The sequence below is a fragment of the Cnephaeus nilssonii genome (genome assembly GCF_951640355.1).
Source record: "Cnephaeus nilssonii genome assembly, chromosome: 15".
Taxonomy (NCBI): Eukaryota; Metazoa; Chordata; class Mammalia; order Chiroptera; family Vespertilionidae; genus Cnephaeus; species Cnephaeus nilssonii.
Window position 1 is genome coordinate 36,070,142 of NC_137086.1, and position 17,470 is coordinate 36,087,611.

Sequence of the window (17,470 nt, forward strand, 5' to 3'; positions counted from 1 at the left end):
TGCCATCCAGGCCATATCCACTGCCCCGCAAAGCCTAGCACGCTCTGTGGACACTGCTAGCAGCCTGCTCCCCACTTTTGATGGCAGGGGGTCCGCTGGTGCTGGAGCGGACACACAGCTCCCCGCTTTCGATCGCAGGGGAGCTGGCTGGCTGTTCGCTGGTGCACCAGGCCTTTCAAAAGCCTCCGGCGCGGCGGAGGCTTTTGAAAGGCCTGGTGCCGGAGCAGACAGACAGCCAGCTCCACCGCTTTCGCTTTGGATCGAGGGGGAGCTGGCTGTCTGTCCGCTGGTGCTGGAGCGGACAGAGAGCCAGCTCCTCCGCTTTCGCTCCCCGCTTTTGATGGTCCGCAGCAGGACGTGGGCTCGCTGCCCCAGAGGCCCCTTCTGTGCCGCAGCACAGCCATGGCGCAGACACTGAGCTCACGCTGCCGCTGGTGATGCGAGCTCAGTGTCCCGCCGGCCCAATCAGCCACCCCGGCCACCCCAAGTCCCACTCCCCCGCACTTCCTGGCCAATCATGGGCATAGCGAAGGTATGGTCAATTTGCATATTTGGCTATTATTAGGTAGGATAAAATTTGTGCACTGGCGGGGTTGGTCCCTCAGCCTGGCCTGTGCCCTCTCGCAATCCGGGACCCCTCCTAACCGCCTGCCTGCTCACTCCTAACCGCCCCCCTGCTCACTCCTTACTGCCTACCTGCTTGCTCCTTACCGCTTGGCTTACTGCTCCTTACCGCTTGGCTCGCTGCTCTTTAGTGCTGCGGCGGAGGCAGGAGAGGCTCCTGCCATCGCCACTGCGCTCACGAGCCATGAGCCCGGCTTCTAGCTGAGTGGTGCTCCCACTGTGGGAGTGCACTGACCACCAGGGGGCAGCACCTGTGTTGAGCATCTGCCCCCTGGTGGTCAGTGCACGTCATAGTGACTGGTCGTTCTGGTTGTTCCACCATAACGGTCGCTGGGCTTTTAGATAGATAGATAGATAGATAGATAGATAGATAGATAGATAGATAGATAGATAGATATAGATACTGTCCTTCTGAGTGTAAACTCGCAAAGATATCCTTGCTGCTTGGATATCTTTGAGATTCCCTATGGAGACTATAGATCATTCTTAAGTATAAAATAGTGGGTTAGGAGCATGGACTGCCATGTGATGCCAAACTGCTCATTTCATATCTTCCTTTCCACTTCTATTTGAGTCACCTTCACAAAAAGCTTCTTAACTTCTCTATGCTTCAGTTTCCTCATTTTCAAAATAAGAATAGTAATATCTAATATCTAATCAGGTCATTCAGGATGTAAATGATACCTAGTGTTGGGCAGTGCAGCAGCTCATTACCTATTTCTGATTTTTTTGTGAACTTTAAAAAATTGCATCACATACTAGTATACGTCATGCAAGTATTTGCTATTCTTTTTTAAAATATTCTCAATTATGGTGAATCTTTTGAGGATGTGTTTTCCTAGGGAATGGTCAAGTTAATTTGGAGCCTTGGTGAATAAGGAAGTTCAAACTGAGTAATACTCTTTTTGATCTTAAGTAAGATATATGATCTCAAGTGAGATATAATGACTCCATTTTCTTGTAGTCTATAATCTGTTAGCATTCATTTAATCCTTTCTAGTCTTCATTCTTAGTAGTATTATGTAAATTCTTAAAAATACTTGCTGAGTCTTTTGTGACTGATCAATTCTTTAAATATATAAAGATGCAATTAAGATCAAAGATAGAGCCCTAACTGGTTTGGCTCAGTGGATAGAGCGTCGGCCTGCGGACTCAAGGGTCCCAGGTTCGATTCTGGTCAAGGGCATGTACCTTGGTTGCGGGCACATACCCAGTAGGGAGTGTGCACGAGGCAGCTGATCGATGTCTCTCTCTCATCAATGTTTCTGGCTCTCTATCCCTCTCCCTTCCTCTCTGTAAAATTCAATAAAATATATTAAAAAAAAAGATCAAAGATAGAGATCATGACTTTAAAAAAATGTGTTTTTCTGTTTGATCTCATGTTCTTTTCTAATCCAGTAGATGTACATTTTTACGCTTACTTCAGATTTTTACATTCCTTTTTACTCATGGAAAATTTTTTTCCCTTAACTGTTGAGAAGCTTTTAAAATTGTAATTCTTCAAATATTTGACATTTTCTTCTTTTTAAAAAAATATTTATTGACATATAACATTGTATTAGTTTAATGTGTACAGCATAATGATTTGATATATGTATACTAGAGGCCCTATGCACGAAATTTGTGCAAGAGTAGGCCTTCCTTCCCCCGGCTGTCGGCACCAGCTTCCCTCTGGCACCCGGGACCTGGGCTTCCCTTGCAGCCCTGGCTTCGTCTGGAAGGTCGTCTGGAAGGACGTCCTGATGGATGTCTGGTCTAATTAGAATATTAATTATATTATGTCACATAGTTACATTTTTTCTTATGATGAGAAATTATAAGATCTACTTTCCTAGCAACTTTCTTCTTTTTAAAAACTTTTTGATTGCTTTTAGAGAGAGAAAAGAAGGGGGTGTGGAGAGAGAGGGAGAGAGAAAGATCAATTTGTTGTTCCACTTATTTATTCATTCATTGGTTGCTTATATGTGCCCTGACTGGAGATGGAACCCACAACCTTGGTGTATCATCCCGGTAGGATCGGGCCTAAATGGGCAGCCGGACATCCCTCGAGGGGTCCCAGATTGGAGAGGGTGCAGGCTGGGCTTAAGGACACACTCCCCATGCACGAATTTCGTGCACTGGGCCTCTAGTTGTAAATAATGTTGCAATTAACATGGTGTGGATGGTGCAGATATCTTTTCAAGATAATTCTGTTAACTTTTGATATGTATCCAGAAATGGAATATGGATCGTATGGTAGTTCTATTTCTTAATTTGTTGAGGGACCTCCATACTGTTTTCCATAGTGGCTGTACCACTTTATTACCAACAGCAGTGCATGAGGGTTTCTTTTTCCCCTCATTCTTGTCCATACTACTACTTCTCCTCCTCCTCCTCCTCCTCCTCCTCCTCCTTCTCCTCCTCCTCCTCCCTTCGGCCCCTCCTCCCCTCCTTCCTCCCCCTCCATTCTAATAGGTGAGGTTATACCTCATTGTGGTTTTGATTTGCATTTCTCTTATTACTAGTGATATCGAGCATCTTTTCATGTACCTGTTGGCCATTTGGATGTCTTCTTTAAAAAAAAAAAAGTTTTTATTGATATTAGAGAGGGAGGGAAGGAGAGGGATAGAGAAATAGAAACATTGATGAGAGAGAAATGTCGATTGGCTGACTCCTGCATGCCCCCTACTGGGTAACAAGCCCGCAACCCGGGCATGTACCCTAACCGAGAATCAAACCTGGGACCTCTTGGTTCCTGGGTCAACCACTGAGACACACCAGCGGGCTGGATGTCTTCTTTGGAAGTGTCCAGTTTTTTCTGCTGCTTTTTAAAATTGGTTGTTTGTTATTTCTCTATTGAATTGTATAAATTCTTTATGTATTTTGAATATTAACCCCTTATTAGGTATATGACTTGAAAATATTTTCTCCCATTTTGCTGCATTTTCATTTTGTTGACAGTCTCCTTGGCTGTACAGAAGGTTTTTAGCTTGATGTAGTCCCACTCTTTTTTTTTTTTTCTTATATTTTATTGATTTTTCACAGAGAGAAAGGGAGAGAGAGAGTTAGAAACATCAATCAGCTGCTTCCTGCACACCCCCCACTGGGGATGTGCCCGCAACCAAGGTACATGCCCTTGATCGGAATCGAACCTGGGACCTTTCAGTCTGCAGGCTGACGCTCTATCCACTGAGCCAAACCGGCTTCGGCTAGTCCCACTCTTTAATATTTACTTTTATTGCCTTTGCTTTTGGTGTCAAATCCAAAAATCATTGCCAAGATGTCAAGAAGCTTACCCTCATGTGTTCTTTTAGGAGTTTTATGTCTTACATTCAAGTCTTTAATCCATTTTGACTTAACTTTTGTGTATGGTATAAAATAGGGGTTCAGTTGCATTCTTTTGCATGTGGCTGTCAGTTTTCTCAAAACCATTTACTGAAGAGACTGTCCTTTCCCTAGTGTGTAGTGCGTTTATTTATGGGCCCAAATTTCTGTTCCGTAACTAAGATTCACCATTTAAAATTTAAAATTTACGTTTTACAAAGTGGTATATACAAATGAAAGAGTACTGCAGAACTTGTAATAGAGAACCACAGCAGTTCCTTGTCTTACCCCTCCTCAGTATTGTTCTCATTCCCTACAGAAAACCACTTTCAACTCTTTTAATTCTTTTGGTGTTGTACTCTATATTCTTCAATATCCTACTTTTGTTTTTTAGTTATAATTTATGAAGCATAAAATTTACCCTTCAGTGTGGCTTGGTGATTGAGTGTTGACCCATGAACCCATATGTCACTGGTTTGATTCCAGGTCAGGTCATATTACCTCCCCTCCCCCCCCCCCCCCCCCCCACACACACACACACATACACACAGGCTTGAACTCCAGTAGGTAGCGTGCAGGAGGCAGCAGATTGATGTTGATGTTTATCATTGACTAGAGGCCCGGTGCATGAAATTCGTGCACACGCAGGGTCCCTGGCCTGGCCAGTGATCAGGGCCAATCAGGGCCTTCTGGCTGTCGACCGGACCCTTCCTTCCCCGGTTGCCAGCTGCCAGCCGGGGCCTTCCTTTGTTCCACGCCGCCCCCTGGTAGTCAGCGCATGTCATAGCAAGTGATTGACCTCCTGGTCTCCTGGTTGAACTCCCAAGGGGACACTTTGCATATTTGTCATATAGATATAGATATAGATATAGATATAGATATAGATATAGATATAGATAGAGGTTTCTATCTCTCTATCCCTCCCACTCTCTCTAAAAAAAAAAAATCAAAATATATTTCAAAAATTTACCCTTCAAAAGTGTGCAATTCAGTATTTTTAATATAATCACAATGTTGTGCAACTATCATTACTAATTCAGAATATTTTCATTACCCAAAAAAGAAATCCTGTTTCTGTTAGTAGTCATTTTCCATCTTTGAAGTTGTAACATTTCCTCCCTAAAGCACACTTACCCCCTTTCCTTTCCCCATCCTTTCCATTCTCCATTCAGAGTTAGATCAGAATTCATTGTTATGACTTAGTATTGTTTACAACTGAGCCTTCTGATATTGTGACCACATTTCCTTTCTTTAGATTTTTTTTTGTGTTAAAAATTGCTATTTTATTTTTTGCCTTTTCTCTCCATTTGTCTATCATTATTATCCTTAATTTTTTGTTGTTAGTTTCTCATAATCTCTCTCTAAACAGTTAAACATTGGTGGTGATTCATCAGTTCAAATTTCCCCGCGAGCCCTCAGGCCCTGCTCTACTTTGAAATGGTTTCTTTCTAGGCCTGCAGTGTAGGTGACATCTGGAGACCTTTTTTTAAACTATCATCCTGCGGGATTAGTCAGATATTTAACTCTGGATTGATCTAAATTTCTTATCTTTTTTTCTCTTGCCTTTTTAACATCTCTGTTCCTTCTTTTAGATCTGGAAGATTTTTCTCAACTTTATCTTCCAACTCTTCAATTTTTGCTTTTCTAAATAAAAAGATGACTATTTCCAGAATACTTTCTTATTCTTTAAATATTTCTTTAATATTTTTCACGGGTACAATAGCTTTTATATTTCTAAGGATATTAGCGATAATGTCCTGGCCTTTCAAGTTCTGTTTTTCTCTTTTCCAGCCACTTGTCTTTTATATTAGTTTTCCTTCTTTGTTGTTCACATTTAAGAGGAGGATGACTGTACAAAGCTGTTTGGAAGCTTTGTGCATATACAAAGGGTGGTTGCTAACATTTGAGAATTTTCGGAAAGGCAGGCTGAGCTAAGCACTTTTCTTACATTATCTTAACTGATTTTTACATTGGTTCTATGTGGTTCTAATTTCACAGATGAGGAACCTTGAGGCTTAGATGATATAACCAGAAAAAGGGGAACCAGATTCAAACATGGATCTGTCTGCCTTCATGATTCTTTTATTCATCATATTCTCTTTCCCACCTCCCTCCCAGTAAATGCTTCACAAATACCAGGAAATCTCTTGAGAACTTGAAAGACAGGTAGAAGCAAGATAGACAATGTAATCATTCAAACATACAATTGAAGCCATTACAGAAATGTGGTGAGAGGAAATGATGAAAATGATTATTGAGGAAGGCTGGGGAATGGTTTAAGTGGATGTATTTTTTAAAAATCTTTTACTAACTTCAGTTTCAGGGAACCAAGTACATAACTTGGAAATACTAATATTTATGTGAGTGACATGTGAGTTCTATTACAACAGATATAGAAAAAAAAAGTAGTAGTAAGTAACATGCTAAATTGAAGGAAGTAGTATGGGTGATTCTATAAAATAATAAGGAAAGTGGAAAGTACTATTTGGGGATATATTTGTGTGTGTGTATACAGGCAATTTAAAGTACACTCATCTAAAGGCTGCCAAATGGTGAAGTCTGTCAGTTGAAATGGTGCTATCCCTAAATACTGATATATAGGCATTAGAAATACCTGTCAGCAAAAGTCCATATGCATTACCAGTTAAATATTTTTAACCAAAAGCAATCACCGTGACTATATTTTAAAGATGGTAAGAAGCCCTAGCCGGTTTGGCTCAGTGGATAGAGCATCGGCCTGCGGACTGAAGGGTCCCGGGTTCAGTCCCAGCCAAGGGCACATGCCCAGGTTGTGGGCTCGGTGCCCAGTTGGGGGCATGCAGGAGGCAGCCAATCAATGATTCTCTCTCATCATTAATGTTTCTATCTCTCTCACCCTCTCCCTTTCTGAAATCAATAAAAATATATTTTAAAAAAAGATGGTAAGAAGATGCAAAATATAATTTAATGACAGTATTTTTATTTAAGTGACAAAGATTTACATCTCTTATTAGAACTATCCTTTCATTTTACAAAAAGAAATATATCCTATATATGTATACTTGCATAATTTGTCTTGTATAATTATTTTTCTTGTTGAATTAATTATTATAGCTTGCTAAATAACTCTTGTGAAGTAAGCATAAAGGAGTATAATTAACTGGAGCTACAGCAGTGATAGTACAATAGGAGGCAGATGTGCCTACTGAAGGATAAAAATAATTACTTGAGAAATAGTAAAGTTAGAGTATTTCTGTGATAAAACAATTTCTAACCTTTTGTTTCAATATTCACAGCATTCCACCATGAAATGTTCAGTTATGGCTAAGAGCCCTTTTCCCTAAAAAGAGTAAAACCTTGTTATTTAGTGAAGTGCCTATTCACATTAACTTCAGGGTTAATATTTTGAGCTTTTTCTCATTATAGGCATATTCTGGATTCTGTGGTGAGAGGAATATGTTGTACTTTTTGTGTTCTAAGGACTTACGGTTCTTTATTTTTAATTTAGGAAAAGTGCAGAGGCTTAAATATTACTAAGTTTGGAAGTATAACTGTCTTTTATCTTTAGAGACATTGATTTCATATAAATAAAAACTAGTAGGACATAAAAAGGTTTGTGTCTCAGCACTTTGCAATGTAAGCTTCTACAAGACAGCAACTGTCTTATTGTTATGTATATGTGTGTGTTTAATTTACTAACTTTTTTAGAATGTTGAGGAGGTACTATATAGATATACCCACAAATTGAAGTGGCTTAACCTAATCAAAGTTTATTTCTTCCTCACTCCTCAGTCTAGAGAGGGTATTCCAGGTTGACTGTCTTTCCACATCGTCATTCAGGGGCCCAGACACTCTTTACATTATGACTGTGCCCTCTGAATTCCAGAATCCACTCCATGCAACTGCTGTGGAGAAGGCATACTCCTTTATTATCCATTTTATTCTGGAAGTGGCACAGCTCACTTCTCACATTCCAGTGGTAAGGAGTATCATATGGTTCCATTTTAATGCATGCATACATGGTGGCAGTGGTGGTGGTTGATTGGGGTGGGGATAAGGGACTTCTTGCTACACCTCCCAGGATTAACATTATGCTTTGGACAGGGAGCATGAATCTTTGGTGGCCAGTTTAGTTCTCTACTAAAAAATATTACTTCTTCCTGTATACACACACACAAATAATACTGTTCAAAGTTGGTAATATTAGCTACCTCTAGATTGTCAGAAGATAGGAGGCAAGTGATTCCCTGTCACAAATTATTTACCCTATTCCTGAATTTCTCATTTCATTTTAAACCACCAAATATTTAACCAGTTAGAGTGATTTAACCTTACAACCATTGAACCATAGTGTTTCAGAACTAGCTGAGATTTTAGTGCAATCTCTTCATTTGATAAATTACAGAATAGATTCAGAAAAATGGAGAGACATTCCTAAAGTCACTTAGGGTCAGAACTAGGAAAAACTAGTTTTCTAACCTTCATTCTAGTACTATGTCATCTTGTAAGCATCTTCTTTTACAAATTCTTATCTCCTAAATTAATACAAATTGCTTCCCCAGATTTCTTTCCTTTCAATAACCTCCTAAGATACCCTGGGGAGGGGAGGATTTTAATTGCCATAGAAAAGAATGAGTGATCTGAAGAGCATTTGTCTATTGTGATTTTGCATGCTGTAATGGAGCACCACATTGATTTTGCATACCCAAGGAAGAATGGCCCTGGAATTAGAGGGGCTGCAAATCAAGGGAGGAAGGATGCCTAAGTCAAGTGGAGCCTATTTCACAATTTTGCCTAGGGCCTGCTCAGCCTTTGGGGAACATTTATGTTAACTTAAGACAAAAAACACACCGTCCAAACTTCTATTGTTTTAGGAAACAAATTAATTCAGCTGTTTGAGAGTTCTTTAAATTCAGCAAAATTTTAAAAATTAAATTATTTCTTTGTTCATACTTAATTCCAAACTGAAAAGTATTGTTTCACTTTAACTTCCTCCACAACACATTTAAATAACTCACCAGCATAATGTCAATTAATTGCAGAAAATACAGAAAGTATATTCTTAAAATGTCGTGTAATTTTACTTTGTAGTAGTAACCACAGCATTTTGAGATATTTCCTTTGGTGTCTTCTTATATTACGCAGTATAGAAAAAAATTATGATCGCTATAAATAAGTTTAACATGATATCCCAAGCTTATAAATGTTTTTAGAAAATATTTGTAACATGTTATAATTTTCTATTAGATAGATGTACTGTAATTTGTCACTCATCTTTTGTTGGACTTTATATTTCAAGTATTGTAAATTATAGCTTTTTTTTTTTTTACAGTTCTAAATCAAGTAATCTCAGTAGTTGTGCAGGGTTTTGTTGTTGTTGTTGTTGTTGTTGTTGTTATTGTTGTTTTTGTCTGCATATTTCCTGAGATATGTAAATAGATTCTTTGCTGTATAAAATCTTTTTGTCTTTGCATTCTCCAAGGTTGTGCCTGGGCTGGGTTAGTTGGTTTAATTGTTTTGTCTCCCCGCTATATTATCTTCTTTCATTTTTGTATCTCCATTACTGAGCCCAGTGCCAGGAATATAACAGGCATTTAATAAAATATTTGTTGAATGTTTATTATGATTCTGGAAAGTAATGAGCCTGGTTTTCACCTGATAGCTTTGGATTTTTTTTTCTCATAGCGTTTTTAGTCTCATCTCACATATGTGAAACACATGAGAGTGGGAAAAGAGCAAAGGAGTCTAAATTTAAGCCAGAAATGTTTTTCTTTAAATTTACCTTGATACACAGTAGCTCACTAGTGACAAAGAGGAGGGCACAACATTTAGCTGCAGACGAAAGAAAGATACAGATTACTGCTTTATAATCTGATTCATTGAAACTTGCATATCTTTTCCTTTTTCTACTCCTTTTCCTTCCTTTCTTTTCTACTCTCCAGAGTTCAACATCAGGACCATCATTTGAGGCGTCTTGACATCTTCCGATTCAAGTTGTTGTTTTTTTAAGGACTTTTAGGGTAGGATAGAAGATGTTAAATGTTTATTTTTAAATGTAAAGTTTCCTTTCCTGAATAAGCCCACCAAAAGATTTTGAATTTCCCACGTAAGTCCTTTAGATCCGTTTTACAGAAAGTGTATCTGTGTGTGTGTATATGTAAAGAAAATATACATGTAAATATCTATGTAAACATATATGGTATGTATATGTTATGTCTGTTTATATTTCTGTGTATATATTGTGTAGGGCTTCCTGGTTACTTAGTTTAGTAATCCTATATAATAAAAGTGTAGTATAGCCGAAACCGGTTTGGCTCAGTGGATAGAGCATCAGCCTGCGGACTGAAAGGTCCCAGGTTCGATTCCGGTCAAGGGCATGTACCTTGGTTGCTGGCACATCCCCAGTAGAGGGTGTGCAGGAGGCAGCTGGTCGATGTTTCTCTCTCATCGATGTTTCTAGCTCTCTATCCCTCTCCCTTCCTCTCTGTGAAAAATCAATAAAAATATTAAAAAAAAAAAGTGTAGTATGCAAATTGTCCCCTTGACTGGGAGTTTGTCTTTGAGTTCAACCAGGGGGCGGGGACGGCAGGGGGAAGGGAGGGAGACCTTGGCCCACAGCCACTAGGGACCCTACCAGTGCATGAATTTCATGCACTGGGCCTCTAGTTGGATATAATTGTTAAATGTATGATTGTTGAATTCTTTCTGAAACCTGGACTCTATCAGGTTGTCTTGACTTTTTTGATAGGAAGTTGTATAATTAATTATAGGTTCTTTGGTAGTTGGATAAACCTCTCACAATTGCTCTGTTCCTGGCCTCTTGGAAGCACAGAGGTAAATATTTAATGGTTCTTTTCTAGTACATCACGGATGCTTAAAATATTAATTGTGGTCAGCTAATTGTGTGGTTATTGGTACTCTTCTACTGAGAACAGTAACTCACAGTGCAGTTCTTTGCTTTAGTGTTCTGCCATGTCCCTGATAATGTAAAGGTGGATTGATTTCTAGTAAAGACATTTTAAAAAATGGGACACAACTTAAGAGTCATAAAAAAGTTTAGCTTTGTGGAGGCATTCCCAAATAAGTTATTTATGTTTTATTTACATTCTTGGAACTTCAGGCAAATGGGTTAGGAGACTATCCTTCTTGATTTTTTACAGTAAAAGTTTTTCCTATTCTGAAGTACCAAGATCAGATTGAGTTGGGTGGAAGGAGATTCTGAGAAGCCGAGTTAGAAGTGCAGGTGGCACTAGAACAATGTTGTGAAGGGGAGACACCCTCACTGCCATCACAACTAATGCTTCACTAGTGTTTCAAGTTCGGAGGTGTGGGGATAGCTTACCACTTCCTATAAAACAGTGTTTCTCAGCTTTGGCTTCACATTAGAATCACCTGTGGAATTTTAAAAAATCTGCACACTAGACCAATTAAATCAGATTCTCTGGGGGTGGAACCTATGCATCAGTATTTTTAAACTTCCCAGAAGGTTTAAATAAAAATTTAACACCTTCTATCCTACCCTCAAAGTCCTTAAAAAAGAAAACCTCAAATTATGGTCCTGATGAACTCTGGAGGAGAGTAGGAGGGAGGGAAGGAAGGGGGTGGAAAAGGAAAAGATATATTAGTTTCAGTGAATCAGCAGAAGTGAGAATCCCTGCAAAGCTCAAATAAGCTGCTGAGAGGTGTATTATATAGGTACTGGCTTTATTTGGACCTCATCAATTATAATTAACCAATTGGGAATTCCTAGATGAAGCTTATGGTTCATTCAGTAGTAGATGGTCATTGAGCCTCAATCTGTACCAGATTCTTTTTTTCTTTTTTTTTTTTTTTAAAGCTTTTATTGATTTGAGAGAGAGGAAGGGAGAGGGAGAGAGGTAGAAACATCAATGAGAGAAACATTGATTGGCTGCCTTCTGCACACCCCTGGGGATCAAGCCCGCAACCCAGGCATGTGCCCTGACCAGGAATGGAACTGTGACTCCTGGTTCCTAGGTTGATGCTCAACCACTGAGTCACATCAGGCCGGGCTCTCCTCAGTATTTTTATCACTTTATTTCTGTGGTACATTCTGGTCATTTCCACCATAATATTTTTCATTATACAACTCTCTGTTTGGACTGATGTATTGGTGAATTACTTGGTAAGGAGTTTATGTCTGGTGGCCTTTTATATATATGTATATGTTTATTAAATGAAATAGGAGGACATAGCATCTGATAGTAAGGGCTTCCAGGGTAAAATGAAGGAGACATAGAAAGTGGTGAAGGTCATCAAATGAGTCTTAACGTTCATTTCTTGATTTAAAAACTTTTATCCACAATTTTTAAAAATAAAAGGAAATTAACTGATAATCATAGTCTTGATGTTTCTTTTTTTCCCTGAGCACTAAAGAGAACTTAGTGGTTGTAAGGGCTTTTTGTTTGTTTGTTTTTTACTTTATATTACCAGCAGGTAAAGAAGAGAGGTCTGAAATTACAAGACCTGTATTTTAGTCTTGGTTTTGCCAGAGCTTTTAATTAGTTATTTAACCTTGCCAGTGTTTTTAAGTGTATAAAATCTCAATAATAGTATGTATTGTGCATATTTTCAGTACTGTATTGTTTTTATGAAGATAATTGAGTAGATCACAAAAATGATGAAAACCATACAATGGTTCATAAGATATAGAGATGTCAAAGTAGTTTAACTCAGAGATTTAAATTATCTTGGTAATGCTATTTGTATGCCTATTTTCTCCAAATTAAAGTAGCTACTGTATTAGAAGTATAGTGTTAAGTTTTAGAGAAAATATATGTGTGCTATTCTTTTTATAATGGTCACTAGTTCTAAGCATTTTATTTTAGATGATTTGTTCCAATTTGTTAACTTGCTAAAGTATTTTTAGAAAAATATATGGCTAAAATATTAGTAATTTAAATTAGGTCACAACTATATTCACCATCTGTACTGATTAATTTATTTGGATAAGCTTTATTGTAAGAGTAACTGCCCTCTATAATCTAAAGCAAATGACATTTTTGTCCTTTTAAATGTGCTAGAACTGGCTCAGTGTGGCTCAGTTGGTTGGGCCTCTTCCAATGCTTGGAAAGGTTGCTGGTTGGATTTCCCATCAGGGCAGATGCCCGGGTTGCAGCTTGATCACCAGTAGTGGGAGTGGAGGAGGCAGCCAATCAATGTGTTCTCTCACATCAGTGTTTCCCTCCGTCTTTCCCTCTCTCTTCCACTCTCCCTAAAAATCAATGGAAAAATATCCTCAGGTGAGGATTAAGTCCTTCCTCCCCCTCCAAAAATCAATAAAAATATTAAAATTTAAAAATAAATATACTGGAACCAAACCTCACATTACTTTGATTTAAGATGACTTAAATTATATTTAATCTTTTTCTTGTTTGACAGGCAACCAGATAAATTGGTGGTAGTTTGGACAAGAAGAAGCCGAAGGAAGTCTTCTAAGGTTAGTCTGTTTCTACATTTCTTACTTAAATATTGAATTCAATTTTAAGTTAAATTATTAAACTTCTCTGGCCCTACCGTTGAATGTTTTAAAGCATTATTAGATATTTTGGGTTATTTCTAGTCTACTAAAATGATTGACCAGCCATTGTAATCTTGTTAACTAAAGTTTTAAAATGGAAGCCAGATATCTGAGCCTTGATCTTGGATTTGGTAGCATGGAGTAAGAAGTTATCTAACTTTCCTGTACTAGGGTATCATGAATAATAGGTACCATTTATAAAACATACATAGGAATAATTTATTCAGATTCCAAGAGGATGAGGTTGGGGTATATATGAGGAATGATGAGTTTTCTGAGTCTATTGCTGAGTTGAAGAAGAGAAGGATTTATTTTTTTTCAAAGGCTTATATTTTTTGGACTGATAGCTTTATGGAGAGTAGAATAGAATTTTAAAATGTTCAATAGAAATTGCACAGATTTTTACTAAGGGTATCTTTTCAATTTTATTTTTATTGAGCTAAAATTTACATACAGTGTAATACACAGATGTTAATTATATGATATAATGAGTTTTGATTAATATATACTTGTATAATTACCATTCTTATCAAGATACAGACTATTTCCACTATTTCTATCCGTATGTTTCTGAGGTTTCTTCATGCTATTTTGTATATTGGTAGTTTTTTATTTCTGAGAAGTATTTTATTATGTAAATAATATTGCAGTGTAATTATTTATACTAACCCTGTTAATGAACATTTGCTTAATTTCCGGTGAATATTGCAAATATTTCCTATTGTGCTATGAATGGTACTACTACACAAGTATTTTTGGGGACAAGTATTTTATTTATTTATTTATTTATTTATTTATTTATTTATTGGTGATATTAACATCTTTCTAAACTGAATTTTTTAAAATTTAATCTTGATTGTTCAGATTATTACAATAGTTTCTCCTTTTTTTCCCCCATAGTTCCCCTCCACCCGGTTCCCACCCCACCTTTTGCCCTTACCTCCCCCCACTGTCCTCATCCATAGGTGTACAATTTTTTGTCCAGTCTCTTCCTGCACCCCCCATAACCCTATCCCGCTGAGAATTATCAGTCCACTCCCTTTCTATGCCCCTGATTCTATTATATTCACCAGTTTATTCTGTTCCTCAGATTTTTAATTCACTTGATTTTTTGGGTTCACTTGTTGATAGATATGTATTTGTTGTTCATAATTTTTATCTTTACTTTTTTATTTTTCCTCTTCTTAAAGAATACCTTTCAGCATTTCATATAATACTGGTTTGGTGGTGATGAACTCCTTTAGCTTTTTCTTATCTGTGAAGCTCTTCATCTGACCTTCCATTCTGAATGATAACTTTGCTGGGTAGAGTAATCTTGGTTGTAGGTTCTTGCTACTCATCACTTTGAATATTTCTTGCCACTCCCGTCTGGCCTGCATAGTTTCTGTTGAGAAATCAGCTGACAATTGTATGGGTGCTCCCTTGTAGGTAATTAACTGTTTTTCTCTTGCTGCTTTTAATATTCTCTCTTTGTCTTTTGCTCTTGGCATTTTAATTATGATGTGTCTTGGTATGGTCCTCTTTGGATTCCTCTTGTTTGGGGTTCTGTGCGCTTCCCGGACTTGTAAGTCTATTTTTTTCACCAGGTGGGGGAAGTTTCCAGTCATTATTTCTTCAAATAGGTTTTCCGTATCTTGCTCTCTCTCTTCTTCTGGCACCCCCATAATTCGGATGTTGGTATGCTTGAAGTTGTCCCAGAGGCTCCTTACACTATCTTCAACTTTTTGGATTCTTTTTTCTTTTTGCTTTCCGGTTGAGTGCTTTTTGCTTCTTTGTATTCCAAATCTTTGACTTGATTCTTGCGTTCCTCTAGTTTGCTGTTGGGTCTCTGTGTAATATTTTTTATTTCAGTCAGTGTATGCTTAATTTCTAGTTGGTCCTTTTTCATATCCTCAAGGGTCTGGCTAAATTTATCGGCCTTTTCTAGGAAATTCTTGAAAAACCTTATAACCATGGGTTTTGGATTCTATATCCAGACGTTTGTTTTCCTCCATTTCTTTCGTTTGTGATCTGTTACTTTGTCTCCGCATTTTTGCTGCTTCCCTGAGTTGGTAGGGTAGCTTTGTGTGCTAGGTTTCCTATATGGCCCAGTGGGTCAGCCTCCCCAGTCACCTGAGGTGGACACTCTTGGTGCACCCCTTTGTGGACTGTGTGTACAGCCTTGTTGTAGTTAAGTCTTGATTGTTGTTGGTATCACTGGGAGGAATTGACCTCCAGGCCAATTGGCTATGTGTATCAGCTGTGTCTACGCCGGGAGACCTGTGCTGGAGACAGCCTTATAGGACCAGGCTTGCAAAGCTGAAAAAGCCTCTGTGCTCAGCTTGGATGGGGCAGAGTCTCAGGTATTACCAAGGTACATGCCCTTGACCAGAATCGAACCTGGGACCCTTGAGTCCGCAGGCCCACACTCTATCCACTGAGCCAAAACTGGCTAGGGCTAGAGTGGAGTTTTGATTAAGGATTATCTAAGGCAGAAATTTATTTTTCAAAATGGAGATTGTTTACTTTATGGAGTTTTGTTTTAAGACTATCAACAAGCATGAAAATAGGAAGGGTAATAAGCAGAGGAATTTCTGGAGATGTTTTTTAATCAACAAAACTCGGTTTTTTACCTTGACTATGGTGTGCTAAAGTGGTGAGTCTCTACTTCCCTTTCCTCACCTGAAGTTTTGTGATTGGAAGCAGTGGAGAGAGAATAGAGGGAGAATTATTGACAACTTATGAGTTGGAGGATGAGAACACTGCTAAACCTATATCTTCTGCTGGTATTTTAGCTAATAAGATCTGAAAAGATTTGCATGGATGTAAGATTCCATGATCTTAATCTCTTCTCAGTTCTATTTCCTGGGTTCAAATCCAATTTCTGCCACTTACTTGCTTTGTGATCTTTGGCCAGTCTGTGCCTTGGTTTCCTCATTTGTTAAATCTGCTCATTCACATGCATCTGCACTCATATACTCGAACTTCATTCCTGCTATTGCAGAGTGGTCTGTGGTGAATCTGTCTCCTTTTGTATTGTTACGGACATTACTCTAGCAGTTCTTTCTCTTCTGTATCATTAAATTATCCTTCTTAAATGGATATTTCCCATCAGCATGAAAATATTTTTTTCTTATTAAAAAAATTCTCTCTGACAGTATTTCTCCCACTAGCAACCAAACAGTTTCTCTCTTCTCTTTAAGCAAAACGCTTCAGAGGAGTTTTGTGTACTTGCTGTCTTCAATTTCTTTCCTTCTATTCTTTCTTGAACCCAGGCATTTGCCATCATCACTCTACTGAAACTTACTCTTGTGAAGTCAATAATAGCTTCTGCTTTGTTAAATCCAGTGGTTATTTTTCAGGTCTCATCCTATTTGACATATCACTAACATTTGGCACGCGTGGTTGATTGTTCCTTTCTCTTGGAAACATTTTCTTCACTAGACTTTTAGGATCCCAATACACCTCTGATTTTCCTTCTGCTTTACTGATCATCCTTTTCTGATTCCTTCTCATTTCCTTGACCTGTAAATATTGTGCTCCAAGGTTCAGTGCTTGTGCCTTTATATTCTTCTTCATTTGTAAATATTTTTATTGATTTCACAGAAGAAGGGAGAGGGAGAGAGAGTTAGAAACATCAGTGATGAGAGAGAATCATTGATTGGCTGCCTCCTGCACGCCCACTACTGGGGGATTAAGCCTGCAACTGGGGCATGTGCCCTTGACCAGAATCGAACCTGGGACCCTTCAGTTTGCAGGCCAACGCTCTATCTACTGAGCCAAACTGGCTAGGCCTGTGTCTTTATATTCTTTATCTGTACTCCCTTGGTATCACATCCACTCTTAAGCTTTAGATATCACCTGTATGCTAATGATTCCCCAGTTTATAATCCCAGAGACATATATTTAGCAGTCTATTTGAACATCTGTACTTGAATATCTCCTAGGCACCTCAGATTTAATGTGTGTAGAACTGAGTTCTCTATCTTACTTCCTAAACTTGCTCCTCCTGCAGTCTGGCTTGGTTGTTAATAGCTATTCCTTTCT

General features: G+C 38.3%; 1 protein-coding gene across 11 annotated transcripts in view; it reads left to right on the forward strand.

Annotated features, from left to right (window-relative positions):
- EHBP1 (EH domain binding protein 1) overlaps positions 1-17,470 on the forward strand; it is a 415,903-nt gene that overhangs the window by 106,932 nt on the left and 291,501 nt on the right. For all 11 annotated transcript variants that reach the window (XM_079792168.1, XM_079792171.1, XM_079792169.1 and 8 more), the window contains one exon: positions 13,306-13,363. In XM_079792168.1, the coding sequence (XP_079648294.1) occupies positions 13,306-13,363 (58 nt within the window). The remainder of the gene's footprint in view (positions 1-13,305; positions 13,364-17,470) is intronic.